Source organism: Pteropus medius, unplaced genomic scaffold, assembly GCF_902729225.1.
Source record: "Pteropus medius unplaced genomic scaffold, Ma_sr-lr_union100, whole genome shotgun sequence".
Lineage (NCBI taxonomy): Eukaryota > Metazoa > Chordata > Mammalia > Chiroptera > Pteropodidae > Pteropus > Pteropus medius.
Genome location: NW_024353790.1, coordinates 1,048,790 through 1,063,325, shown reverse-complemented (window position 1 = coordinate 1,063,325; position 14,536 = coordinate 1,048,790). Strand labels below are relative to the sequence as shown.

Here is a 14,536-nt window from a genome sequence, read left to right as displayed (position 1 = left end):
TCCCTCCTTGCTTCCGCTTCCCTCCCGCTTCCTTATTCGCTTCTCTCGTCGCCCTCCGCTATCCCCGCCTTCGTCCCCGGAAGATCTCCGTATCCTGGAGCGGGCATTGTTTGTCTCTTCTACGGGCAACAAATAAAGTTTTTTCATTCAAAAGCATTTTTTTAACCCTGGTACGTCCGTTTCTCAGCTCCTCCTCCGCGCGGGCACCGCCTCTCTTCCTGCGGCGGGTGAGATCCAAGCGTTGGCGCGGGGAACACGGAGGTGATGGCGGAGCCTCCGGCGTCTCTCTCCGGCCAGGACGTAGGGTTGGTGTCGCTCTCTTCGCCCGGTCCCTCCGCTCCTTTTCTTCCTCCCCACTTTCGTGGAAAGCCGGGCCTCGCCGGGAAGCTGTTGGTATCCAGTAGGGAATCCACGACGGGCTGGCGGGCAGGAAGAAGCCCGCTCCCCGCCGACCGCGAGTTCAGTCCCGCCGTCGGGCACCGCTTCCAGGGGCCGCTTCCTCTGTGTCGCTGACTCGCGTGGAGGCGGGGGCGAGCTAGCCCCGGGGCATGAGTCCGCTCGCTGCGGCCGCTCGCCCGGCTCCAGACTCGGATCGGCCTGGCAGAACCTTCCTTGCGGTGATTCGTGGCCTCTTCCTGACTCTACACGACTGGACTTCGAATCCCAGCTGATAGTCTCCAGTTATCCCACGTCTCTTCAGTGATTTTTCAGGCGTTTTAATAGGCTTATATTAATTTGTGTTGGGCGGTTAACTTGTCTTTAAAGTGATTTTTTTTTTTTTTATATATATACTCCCGCATGATTGCCTTGAGAGTTTATGCCTCTTCTGCCCCGCAGAGGCCTGTACACCCTTTCAGGGCGTTGCAGAGCATGGCTTTAATGTTTTAGTAAACGCGCTTTTGGGGGATTAAAATTCTCTGTAAAAGTTAGGAGTTTCAGATCTATCTAGAAATGTGTTTCTACTGTTGGTCATATTAATTCATAGTCCCGCTATTTAAAAAATGCATGTAGCCATTTGCTGTTTGGGCGTCATGTTACATATTCTAGATAAAGCTGTAGAACACCGTAAAAAAAAGTGTATTTGTATATATCGAATGGCCAAATTTGTATTTGAGATATGTCCTTTCTCCAAAATATTGCAAAACACAAGAACACTTAGAAGGAAATGACCTTACTGGGAGCAGATTGAGGCCAGAGTGCTAACCAGTGATCCAGAATTCTAGCAGGCACTCGGCTGCGCAAAAACAGGAAATGTGTCCTTAAAGTTTGAACGGACGGCTGGCTCCTCTAGCCTCACTTTATTCCTGGCCTGGGCGGAAATTTAGTAGCTGGAAAAAGTAATACATACTTTCCAATGAAGTAAAATCTTCAAGGGATTGTCACTTTTTGCATCTGCTGCCTTGGAAAATTGTGTCAATTTAATATTCGTTCTCTTCAAGGATTTAGTAGTGATTTTTAAAAGTTAAATTCTGATCAAAGTAGTTCCTACACATATTAAAACCTAATCACTAGGTTACTCCAAGCACCACAGAATCAGTGTTTTTGCAATTTTCTAGCTTTGTAGTTTTACATCCATCATTTAAAGAAATCTCTTGAAGAAATACTCAGGGTATAATACAGTATTTAAAGAAAATACAGTAAGATATTTGAGTTTTTAGAAGTGTGACAATCTCAGTTATAATAGGTGGTTGGGAAGAAGTATTTTCAAAATTATTGTGTCAGCTTTCTTTGTTTTTACTTTATCTCTGATGAGTTGAAGATATAAATGATCAGCCAGGTTCTGCACTCTCAATTTAAAAACTGCACTGAATTTCACCACTTACTAAAGTCTTTTTCTAACTGAATCTTGTATTTCCTTAAAAAACTACCAATAAAATGATAATTTGTACATTTTGGTTCTTGTTTAAAATCAAGGCTAGCTTTGATTTTTTTAAATGGAAGTATATTCAAGTTTTTCTTATCTCCAGCTTTTGTTGACAATTCTAGAAACTCTCTTTTTTTGGTTGGGAGCACGAGATGGTAACGTGCCTTAATTTTGTTTAGGGACAGAAGGTGGAAGGAGTCATGCGGGTAAGAAAAGGCAGCAGGATAAGAAAGCCTTTGAAAAGAATTAAAATTGGCTAAGAGAAAAGAAAGAAGCAGGACCATAAGTATCTTTTATTCTTTATGTTTTTACTAGTACATTAGAGTGAGTCTTCCAGGCAGTTTTACATCCACGGCCTCATTCATCTTTCTAAGTAGTGAAGTCACTTAGTAATTAACCTGGAAGTAGAGCCTGTTTGATTTCTAGGGAAATTTCTTTTTCTGACCTATCACATTGTTAAACTAGTTTCTGATAAGTAAAAGGAATGGAATGGGAAAGAAGAATGATTAAACAGACTTCAGGGGACAATCTGGAATTGAGGCACAAAAGACTACTTAGTATCCATGACTTACCAGAGAAATTTTCAGATTTTCCTATGTCTTAGTATAGTAGCTAGACAATGCTGGTTTTTCTTAGAATGGTTGTATAAAAAGAAATTTTAATTTAAATAAGGTGATTCGGAAATCGAAAGACGACCCATCTTCTAGTATTAATGTTAACTAAGTAATATACTGTGTATGTTACTTTTCTAGATCATTTGCTTATCTTACAATTAAAGACCGAATACCACAAATCTTAACCAAGGCTATTGATACATTACATCGACATAAAAGTGAATTTTTTGAGAAACATGGAGAGGTAAGAAATGTGCTGAACTTTAATTTTTTTTGTTAACTTTAACAGAACCTGTTTTTCCTCTGTGATAATGGTCATTTCACCTAGAGATAATGAAAGGACTTTGGTTAATAAGATGAAACTTGGAAAAAAAAAGAATAGTAAGGCAGGATAATGTTGATATGAGACCTCTGCGTGCTTTGGTTTTCAATTAAGAATTCTAAATTTAAATGTTTATAATAGTTTATGAAGACAAAATGTAGTTTTGAAATATAGTAATTTTTTCTTTCTTAAGTTTAGGTACATAAAAATGTGCTACCCTAGAAGAGTTGTTTATATATATATATATATATGTATGTATAAACTATATGTACAAATTAATTATATATAGATTTTTCATGTATTTTTGTATATAAAGATTTCTTCTATATTTCTGCAGAAAGGTATGGAAGCTGAAAAGAAAGCTATTTCTCTTCTTTCTAAGTTACGGAATGAATTGCAAACAGATAAGCCAATTATCCCCTTGGTTGAGAAGTTTGCAGATACTGACATATGGAATCAGTACCTAGAACATCAGCAGAGTCTCGTCAGTGAAAGCGATGGGACACCAAGGTGGTTCTACTCGCCGTGGTTGTTTGTGGAATGCTACATGTATCGTAGAATTCATGAAGCAGTTATCCAGAGGTAGGTGTATAACTGTCAGATAAATGTTTAGATAATTTATGCTTTTTTCAAAGTTATAAAATGGTAAGTTTAAAAATAAAAACCAGTGAAACCCTGCATTTAGTTCAGCAGATATTAATAGCAGTCTTGGACATTGTTGCAAATGTTATTGCTATAATAGATTCTTGGCAGTTATAATCCACTTTCCTGGAATAGACATAAGGTTGCATATCTGAAATGGAAACTAATTTAAAATTCTTCAAAAGACTCACTTTTCTTCTAGAGTAAAACAGATTGTACTTATTGGGCAAAAAAAAAATGTTAACGTGAAATAATTACATAAAAATCAACATAGGACAAAGTAAGCATATATTTTGTTTTAAATACATAACGTATCAATTAATTTGGAGTAAATCAACAAAATAGTGAATCACTGCATTGGTTGATGCACTATCTTAATCTTTAGCCCAGTGTTTTAATGGCCAGATTAGAAAAAGACTCAAAGGTAAACACATGTTCTAAATAATTTTTATAAGCTAGTTTACACTAATTTTTTCTAAAAAAATTCTCATTTATAGAGCAGAAGAAAATGTAATGCGGATCATTTTTTAGCTTACAGATTACAATAATACAGGTTTGTTGAATAAGAGGAATCCTTTGGTTTCTGTTCCTAAACGTAGCATAGGATAATTTAAAGCAATCAAACCAACACTAATAGTAAAACAAAATTGGGAAACATGCATAAATTTGAGTCTATTCATGAGCTTTTTCTGTCTTAATCTTTATAAATTATTTAAAGTCACAGTTCGTTGTTTTGCAGAATAAGTATGTTTTAGGACTTCTGCTCTAAAAGCAAAATACAGTATGTATTTAAAATCTAGCACACTGCCTGCCACACAGAAGGCACCCAAGCAAAAGACTACTGCTAATACTAGGAGCTGTCACATGTTGAATACCAGCTACGTTCCAGTTACTTTGCAACTCGGAGAAGTGTAGGTACTGGTTTCCATTTTACAGTATTTGAGCTTGGTCTGTGTAAAATAGATTAGAGCCCGCATCAGACTACCTTTTTCTAAGTGGTAGATTTGGATATCTGTCAGGAGCTAATGTTAACCTGAAATTCTGGGTGATGGTTTCATAATTTTGGAACACATATGCAGTATTAGCCAAAGCTGCCCAATTGTTGAAAGACCAGGTAGCACCCTGAAAAGGTTTGGTGGAGTTTGGAAGTTAGAAAGGTAAAAGAATGTTGTTTCTGAGTTTGATTTTAGAGGTAGATCAGGTTCACGGAATAAAAAAACCTAGGGCAGAAGTTCACAAACCTGACTACACATTTATAACCCAGTTGGGGAGGTTTTTTTCATTGTTAGCATGCAGATTTTGAAAGAAATACTGATGATTTAATTTGTGGTGGGGCCTGGGTAGACTGCAGAGAAGGTTCTGCACAGCTTAGGTTGATCACCACTGGTCCAGGAATAGCTTATTAAAAGGGATAGAGGCAAAACTTGGGAGCTCTAAGTCTCAGGATGGAGACTATTATTCAGCCGTAGATGTAGAAATCTCTACAGGTAACCTTTGTGGCAGATATTCGAAGGTCTGAGGATTTGTATTATATTGTACCAGAACTCAGGTTTTAGGTCAGTATCAAAAAGAACCATCCTACAGCAGAACTAGCACTGAAGTAGTTTTCAGAATTTGTCAGAGTTCTTGTAGGTGGAATTCCTGTTCTGGGTCAGTGACAGCTTTACAGTGACCAAAGAAGGATTTTTTAAAAAGCTTTTCGTAGGATCTCAACACACACACAAGCTTTAAAACATGATTATGTTGACTTTATTGAAGTATAATATATGTACATAACAGTGCACAGATATTAAGTGTTCAGCAATCTTTACTAGAACACTCTTGTGTCCCTAGTTGCCCAGATCAAGAAGCAGACCCTTACCAGGACCCCAGAAGCCCCCCGTGGGTCCCGTTCCAGTCACTACCATCACCACCCCTTCAGGAAAACCACAGTCTGCATCAGTTTTGCCTGATTTTAAACTTCATTTAAAGTAAATTATATGGGATGTGGTTTTATGTCTGGCTTCTTTCACCATTATGTTGATGAGATTCATCCATACTGTTTACATATAGTTGTAAATTGTTTTTATTGCTGTCTAGTATTGCATTTTATGAGAATATTACACTCTGTTTACCTATTCTATTGTTAATGGATATTTGAGTGGTTTCCAGTTTGGGGTTATTATGAAGAGAGCTGCCACAAACATTCAAACACATGTATATAGTAAACGTACGTGTGTGTTTATTTCTAGGAGTGAACCACTGGGTCGTAGTATATGCACATACATACAGCTTTAGAGATTCTAAAATAGCAAACATTTTAAAATCAGAAATCACACATAGTTGTGTGAGTTTACCCTCTTAAATACAACAGGCTCATTCTTAATATGAAGTGTGACTTTAATGAATGATTTGTTAATAAAACACTAGAACAAAACTTATTCTGTAAAGGGCCAGATAGTAAATATTTTAGGCTGTGGGGGCCACAAAGTCTTTGTCAAAGCTACTCAGCTCTGTCACAGCAGTGCAAAAGCAGCCCTGGATGGCACATAAATGAATGAATCTGGTGGTATTCCAAGAACACTTCATTTATGGATACTTAAGTTTTAATTTTATATGTCACGAAATATCCTTTTGATTGTTTTTAACCATTAAAAAATGTAGAAACCGTTCTTAGCTTGCAGGTCATACAAAACACGGGTGGGCCAGTTGGGTCTGCAAGCTTTAGTGTGCTGACCCCTACACTTGAACCTCTGCTACCAAAAACTTTTTATCCTTTTAAGTTTCTGTGAGAGACTGATTAATTTCAGCAATGCTGCCATTGCTAAAAACACCTTTTAATTCTTTGTAACTTCTTTCAGAGCCAGTTTACAAGCCTCAGAAAGAATTTTAGTCTCATTATTTTTTAGTCACTCCTCATTTTTGATCAAAAGTGTTTTAGTCCATTTGATTGACATACCTCATTCTAATGAAATTGCTCTGAGTGACTTTTGGCTGTTTCCAAAAAGAAATTAACTCCAAAGGATGAAGATATGCTATCACTGACAAGACATCTAACAATGTGCCATAGGTTCTGAAGACAATTCCATAAGAGGAATTCCAAAAGTGCTTTGAGCAATGGCAGCATCCTTGGGATAAGGGTGTAGCTCTCAAGGTGACTGGTTGGAAGGAGGCAGCAATCCTTTGGATGTATAAATTATGGTATGTTTTTGGTTTTGTTTTTTAAATCAATCCTATTGACTCCATCATATCGTTTTTACTCTAAGGTGGATGACCCATGTAAAAAAGTAGCTAATTTAGAAGATCAGATAATCTGAATGTCTTTTACATTTGAATCTGTAAAGGTTATTATGTCAGCATATATCTTCTTAGTTATAGTTTCCTTAGGCCAGTATTGATGTTGTTTGAGATCTCCTTGGGCAGCATGAAGATGTATCCATGACACGTACATAGCTGTGGGTCAGAGTCACCTTGGGAATAAAGGTTGCCAAAAAAAATCTACACATAAATGATCAAAATTCATCATTATAATAAAATTTACATTAGTATTATCTGATTTATCTCAAGTAGTCATTGGTTTCCCATAATACTCTGTGTTTGGCTTGATTTGTGATTACTAAAGGAGTTGTCTTGAAATTTTGTTTCTTTTTTCTTCTTTGTCCTGGAAACCTTACTGGATAAATAGTTATGGCCATAGTCACAAATTATTTAGTACTTCCAGTAAAATATTTGATTAGAGACTTTGACAGCTAATTAAAATGAGTTTGGGGGACTTATTTTGTGTAATTTGATTTATTTTGTGTATTTGATTATTATTTTGTGTAACTTGATCTGTGTTATATCCAGCGTCTATTACCAGTAATTTTCGAAACCGAGTACTACTATTCTTTTTCATTAAGGAATTGTAATTACCCAAATATTTCGGAGTTACATAAACGTTTCACTTATGTTTTTCTCCTACTTTAGTCCACCCATCGATGATTTTGATGTATTTAAAGAATCAAAAGAACAAAACTTCTTTGAGTCACAGGAATCTATCATTGCTCTAGGTACTCACCTACAAGAGTTGCTGAAAACTATTGAAGATCTAGATGAAAATAATCTGAAAAATGAGTTTTTTAAACTTCTTCAGGTAAATGTGATAATCTCTGAAGTGTATTTGTTTACTTAAACAGTTTAAAAAAATTGGCACACATTTAACAACAAAGCGTGTATATATACAGTCTTTTTTAGTTATAATTGACCAGTTTTTAAAAATCATTTTAGTAATAGTGTTATTCAGGAGATGAAAATCCACTTAATTTCTGAAAATGGTTTTGAAATCTCTTCTACTCCACCTGGACGTGATTTTAGTGGCACAGATTTTAGTGGCTTCATAGCTTCTGTTATCCTTGAGAGAATACTTCGCAGTCATTTGGTCGGCCCAGCCTGACTTGGGCTTGAATGCTGGTTTTGTTGCTTATTTGTGGTTGTACATGAGACAAGTTGTTTAATTGCTCTGAGCTTTAGTTTCCTCATCTGTTAAATGAAGATGATATTGTATATCTCGTAATTTGGTGTGAGAGTTAAACTAGATTCATTCATTTGAGTATTGAGTCTGGAACACAGCAGGTGGAGACTTGGGTGGGCATTGGCCTATTTAATATGGTTCTACTACATTTTTCCATCTATATAGTACTAATTTTAGTTTTCCATTTTCATTCAAAACATTCTTAAATTTATGTAACGAGATTCGGAACTATTTGAAAATGTATAGTTTTACACAGCAGTATCTTCAGCCCTCACTTCCCAGGAAAAGTTAGAAATAGTTCCAGAAAGAATCGTTAGAAAGTGTTGTGAAGAGAAATAAAGCAGGGAAGGGGAACTAGGAATGTTGGTGGAGGGGGGAGGGGCTGTGTGTTAAGTGGGCTGCCAGGGAAGGACTAGTGACTTGGGAACAGACCTGAAGCAGGTGAAGGAGCGGGTCACGTGCATGTCTGGGGTGGAGCTTTCTTGCGAGGCCTGAGTTGGGAGCCCGCCAAGAGTGTGAAAAACTGTACGGGGATTCTGTAGGAAATGAGGACGGGTAAGAGGGGCTGGAACGGCCACAGCAGGCCTGGTCGTCGAAGATAAGGACTTGGGTTTGATTCCCAAAATGAGATGGGAAGCTGTTAGAGAGTTTAGATCAGCGGCTTAATATCAAGTGACGTATTTCAAGGATTACTTCTGAAAACAGACTGAAGAGGCCCCAGAGTAGAGGTTGGCGGGGGGGTCTGTTTTTCAAATGACTCAGGTGAGTGACAACTCTACCAAATTAATAGTGTAAGAGTAAAAGGTAAAAAACTTCATATTTTACCTTTTTATACAGCATCATGTAAACATCATCTTTGCATTACTAGGCAAAGTGTTGTTTAATGGACATGTTATATTAAGAGTTTTGTAGAAATCAATTTTATGAATACTGTTAGCAATCCCTCCCCATGTAATAGTTTTTGTTGGTAATTCAAAAGAAGGGTAAATGTCTTGTACCTTTTCTTTCAGATTTCATTGTGGGGAAATAAGTGCGATCTATCTCTGTCAAGTGGGAATACCAGTTCTCAGAAGACCAATATAATAAATTCCTTGGAGCACTTCAAACCTTTCATTTTAGTGAATGACATGGAACATCTTTGGTCATTGCTTAGCAATCGCAAGAAAACAAGAGGAAAAGGCACTGTTAGTAGAGTGGATATCGTTCTGGATAATTCTGGTTTTGAACTTGTTACAGATTTTATATTAGCTGACTTCTTGTTGTCTTCTAAGCTGGCTACTGAGGTTCATTTTTATGGAAAAACTATTCCATGGTTTGTTTCTGATACCACTATACATGATTTTAACTGGCTAATTGAACAAGTAAAACATTCTAATCATAAGCACTTGTCCAAGTGTGGGGTTGACTGGGAAAACTATATTAAAATGGGCAGATGGGTTTACCATGATCATATTTTTTGGACACTCCCTCATGAATTCTGTGCAATGTCTCAGGTTGCTCCTGACTTATATGCTGAACTACAGAAAGCACATTTAATTTTATTCAAGGGTGATTTGAATTATAGGAAGTTGACAGGCGACAGAAAATGGGAGTTTACCATTCCATTCCGTCAGGCTTTGAACGGCTTTCATCCTGCCCCTCTCTGCAGCATACGAACATTAAAAGCTGAGATTCAGGTTGGTCTGCAGCCTGGACAAGGTGAGCAGCTCACAGCTTCCGATCCCAACTGGCTGACTACTGGGAAATATGGAGTCTTTCAGTTTGATGGTCCGCTTTGACCTGGTTCAAGAGCTCTAAGTTGTGTAGAAAGATCTGACGGGCAGTTTTCATCTTCAAAACAGCAGTATGAATTTAGTCACTCGACTGCTCTGTATTAGCTCTGGGAAGCTTGGCTTCTCGGTGCTATTACACATACTCAGGATGCTTTTCCTTTGAACATCTCGACTCCCTACTTTGGTTCAGGGATAGATGGATTAAACTAGTCACAGATATTTACATATATGTTGGAATCTTAGTAACTTATTTCAAGTTAAATGCATAATTTCAAGTGATTTTTATGAACTTACAACTAGGCAGAAAGCAAAATATAAGTAAGTTAACTTTTAATATGCTGCATGCTATTTAATCTAGGAAGCATGGAATTTTATTAAACTTGATTTTGGGCCTTAGAAATAAGGGCTCTGAAAAGGTGTATCTTAAATATGCTTTGTAAAGAGAGGCATTTCTTACAACTGTGATATTTGAAAGCGTGAAAGTAAAACTTACCTCAATAAGTTAATTCTAAATTTTGTTCTTAAATTTTACTTCATGGCTTGTTTTATTTGCATGCATTTGCATTTTGATTGACCTGTGGAATGGATGGTGGGAAACAAAATCAGAATGAAAGAAATTGTATTTGAAGGAAGATATAATATCTTTAACATTCTATTTATGATATCTATAGTTAACTAAAATATTAATATATTTTAACAAGTGTTTTAAATGAACAGATTTTTGGATCGCTCTGCAGTTTTAAAATGCTTTACGAAAGGTTCTTGTGCATCGAATTTGGAGTACTACCAATGAATTGATTCATTTTCTACATTCTTACACATTTATTAATGATTGCCAGATAATATAAACTACATTTCAGGTCAGTTTGTTTTGAAACTGAAGTTGGAAATAAACCTGGAAATGTTTTCTTGCACTAGAAAAATAAAATGAATTGTATTGAAAGTCACATTGGTTTTATTTGTTTTATTGGTTTTATTTTCCAATGGGGGAAAGTTAAGGGAAAATGAGGTGTATATAATGAAGAAACTCATAATGTGTATCATAGCTGTCGCCAAAACAGTTCTTAAATTATGTTACTTAAAGTTATAATGTATGCCTTTGTTTAATGTTTAAAAAACATTTTAGTGTAATGTTTATATAAAGCTGCACATTTTAAATTTACTTGATCTGCACGTGTTCCTGATTTAAACATTTAAGTTACTTAAGTACTGAGCATATTCAAATTATTTGTAGATACTTCACATAAGTTAAAACACGGTTGTATATTTGTGTTGACTTTCTAGCCACAGTGTGAGCTCAAGTGTAATATATTACATTTTCCAAAGCACTAGATTTTTCCCATTTTTACCATATTTTAAGAAAATGAAATTAGGATGTATGAGGGAGTAGTTCACCTTCCTACAAAAAAAAGAGCGAAAAGCAAACTAGAACGAGCAAGAAAGGTGGCACTGTGTGAGGGGATATCAGGGGGACATTTTAAAAAAATGCTTAGCAGAGGGAGGGCCCACCTGTAGCTTTACCAGTTAACTTTTCTGAGATTTCATCCACCTACAATTCATCATCTAAAGTGTACGGTATTTTAGTATATTCACAGGATTGGGAAGCCATTACCAAATCTAATTTCAGAACATTTATATCACCCCGAAAAGAATCGTTTACCATTAACAGCCGTTCCCCATTCCCCTCTCAGCATTTGGCAGCCAGGAAACTACTTTCTGTCTCTGCTTTTGCTTATTTGGACATTTCATATATAAATAGAATCACAAAATAGTTGGTCTTTTGTGACTAGCTTCCTTTCAAGGGTCATCAGATGCTGTATGCATCAGTACTTTATTTCTTTTTATTGCTGAATCATACTCCGTTGTCTAGGTATGGAGGTACATATTCATCAGTGGATGGGCATTTGGACTGTTTCACTTTTTGACTTAACGAATAATGCTGCGAGCCTTCATGTATAAATTTCGTGTATGCTTTCAGCTCTTGGGAATATACTGAGGAGTGAAAGTGCTGGATCACATGGCAGCTGGATTTAATGTTTTGAGGAACTGCCAAACTTCTCCAAAGTGTTTGTGCTGTTTTACATTCCCACCAACACTGTATGAAGGCTCCAGTTTCCCCACACGCTGTTCTCCTTGGCATTGCCCATGGTTTTGATTACAGCCGTGCGCCTGGGTGCGAAGTGGTTTCATTGCTGTTTGGATTTGCGGTTCCCTAGGGAGGAATGGTGTTGAGCATATTTTCATGTGCTTATTGGCTGTTTGTACATCTTTTTTTGGAGATGGGTCTAATTCCTTTGCCCATTTCAAATTAGGTTATCTATTATTGAGTCGTAAGAGTTTTTATGTATTCTACATACAAGCCTCCTCAGATAATATTTGCAAGTATTTTCTCCCATTCTGTAGGTCGTCTTTTCACTTTCTGGATGGTATCATTTGCTGTGCAAAAGTTTTAGATTTGGATGGTCTTCTTTTTCTTTTTTTTTCTTTTGTTGCAAAACATTGGCTTTTGAACTGCTTCTTAACATCCCTTAAGAGCCAACAAAGAGGGACCGAGACACCCAATAGACAGAGCTCTGCGTGCAGCTCTTTCCCCTACTTGTTTCCACCCCAGCCAAGTTGGCCTTTGTGCCTTTGGCATAGGTGCAGAGAAGCATGGCAGGGAAGCTGAGGCTCTGGGGTCCGCTGGGGGTAGGCTTTCCACTGAAGAGCTGAGTGATCTCGGTAACTTCTCCAAAATAGCATCTGCAGTTTTTTCAACTGCTGATATATGTTAAGTACGAAGTAACTCCCAGATGAAGCAGCTCATAAATTTCATGTAATACATTTTTATCAAGACATAGACCCAATACCTTAGGCGTATTATGATGGAAATGTGGATGAAGGGCAGGTAAATAGGTGGAAGATGGTGGTTTATACTCCATAGGTTTATGCTACTTTTTGATTGAACAAACAGATGGATAATATTTGTTGGGATTCAGCCTTTAAAAAAAAAATTGCAGTATTTCGTGTCAAAATACAGTAATGCTTTTGAACCTTTTAAAAGCCAGAACCCATGTTGTTCATCTTCAAGGTCATGTTTCTATAAAAGTATTACCAATGTCAACATAGTTCACACCCTTTACTTACATTTTATGAAAACCCCAGAGTGGATTGAAAACATCAAGTTAGACTTATTAAAATTCTCTCTCACCCATTTTCCTAATAGCTATCTGGCCCAAATCCCACTGAACCTTGTTCCGGTTCTTCTCCCTCTACCAATCTTCTCTCTTTTTTGCTGGACTAGGGGTGAGGGTCAAGGATACTGAACACTTCCACATTTTCTTGTCTTATTATCTAGATAAAGTGCTACTGTCATGTCTTACACAGTAAGCAATAAGTGACATCTTGAAATTATAGGAAATGAATAAAGCAGAGGGAAAAAATGGGGGAAAACAAAAACATGATCCTACCACCTGCAAACACCGCTGTTAAGATTTTGATACATATATTTCTAAATTTTTCTACACGTATAGTTATATTTTTATCCTAAGATACAAGCAGGATCATACCATTTAAAAGATTTTAAAAAAATTCTCAAGTATGTTTCCAACTTCTGAAGTTTTTATCTGGTTGGTTGGTTTTGTCATTTTCCTTTTGTAATTTTTTTCTAGTTTACTAATTAGTTTCTGCTGGAGGGATGGAAGTAGGGTTTAAAATTTTTTTTCTTGCATAGCAGTGTGACATGGAACTCAATAATGATCTGGGACTCATAAATTCCTTGTCTTCTTTAACCATGTGACCTAAGTCACATTCTTTACAATTTTACTGGAAAAGGAGAAGTTATTTCTGGTCAACGTGAACTACATTCAATCTCAAATTTAGATTTCCCTAGGGAAACTGGAGTCATGCTGAAAGATATCAGCATTCTGGCATCCCCTAGTGGCCACCTGAATATTCCATAAACCCCGTAAACCCAATCCTTCCCCTTTTTAAATTACGGGCAGGGTGGTTACTGTTGCATGTGGAGCATCATCAGTAGATCTACTCAGCCTTCCCAGTAGAGACCACCACACATGTTCTGCCTTCTTGCTGTTCTTTGGTGGGTCAAGCTTCCCCTTTCAGTTTATTTAATATTCACCCCATTTTCAGACCTTTTAGAAAATAGACGAGAAAAATTAGTCCCTACAAAGACACTTCAAAAGCATTGATTCCTGTTGCTCATACATTTCCTGGGGCAGCCACTGACTGTGTCTTCATGTGTTTCACCTTACACACCATGCTGAGCACAGAGTAGGTGCTCAATGCCAACATTTGAAATAAATTTTAAACCTTTGAGGTGATGCTATTTAAATTGAAGTCTGAGGATAAAATGGGTCTGCTAAGACAGCCTGGTCAATTAGATCAATTAGTACTTATTGAATGAATTAAATATATAATTGTCAGTTTTCCATAAATATATGCATCTTTGAATACTGTTTTGTTCCTTCAATATCATGTTGTGATCAATTTCCCATTTGTTAACATTTTTTCAAAAATGGTTTTTAATGGCTACAAACATTTCATCATATAGCTAGGTCTTATTTTCTTTTGCTATGTAGAGGGTTCAAAATATTTGCTATTATTAAAGAAGCTGAAACGAACATCTTCAGGCAACATAATACCTATTAAGATTTGCAAGTCTTCAGTTACTGTGAATTACTTGAAGTCACCCAATTATTCTGCATCCTCCTAGAATAGTGTTTGTATTAGACTTATAGCCCCAAACTCTCAATATCAAGTAATTGCTTTATATGAGGCGAGAAGTTGCTTTTCTCCTAACTTAAAAAAAAAAAAAAAATTGTATACCATACATAG

General features: G+C 36.8%; 1 protein-coding gene across 5 annotated transcripts; it reads left to right on the top strand.

Annotated features, from left to right (window-relative positions):
- Positions 1-29: 29 nt before the first annotated feature.
- Positions 30-10,865, top strand: DCPH1 (damage control phosphatase 1). Of its 5 annotated transcripts, none has more exons than XM_039851298.1 (6): positions 217-305; positions 2,050-2,070; positions 2,617-2,722; positions 3,117-3,382; positions 7,388-7,553; positions 8,942-10,865. In XM_039851298.1, the coding sequence occupies exons 1-6, from the start codon at positions 265-267 to the stop codon at positions 9,707-9,709; spliced, it is 1,368 nt and encodes a 455-aa protein (XP_039707232.1). In that variant the 5' UTR covers positions 217-264; the 3' UTR covers positions 9,710-10,865. The 5 variants fall into 5 exon arrangements, with proteins under 5 accessions (XP_039707236.1, XP_039707235.1, XP_039707234.1 ...); XM_039851299.1 differs by having other exon boundaries at positions 223-305; positions 3,138-3,382; XM_039851302.1 differs by lacking the exons at positions 217-305; positions 2,050-2,070 and adding an exon at positions 30-170 and having other exon boundaries at positions 3,138-3,382.
- Positions 10,866-14,536: the final 3,671 nt, after the last annotated feature.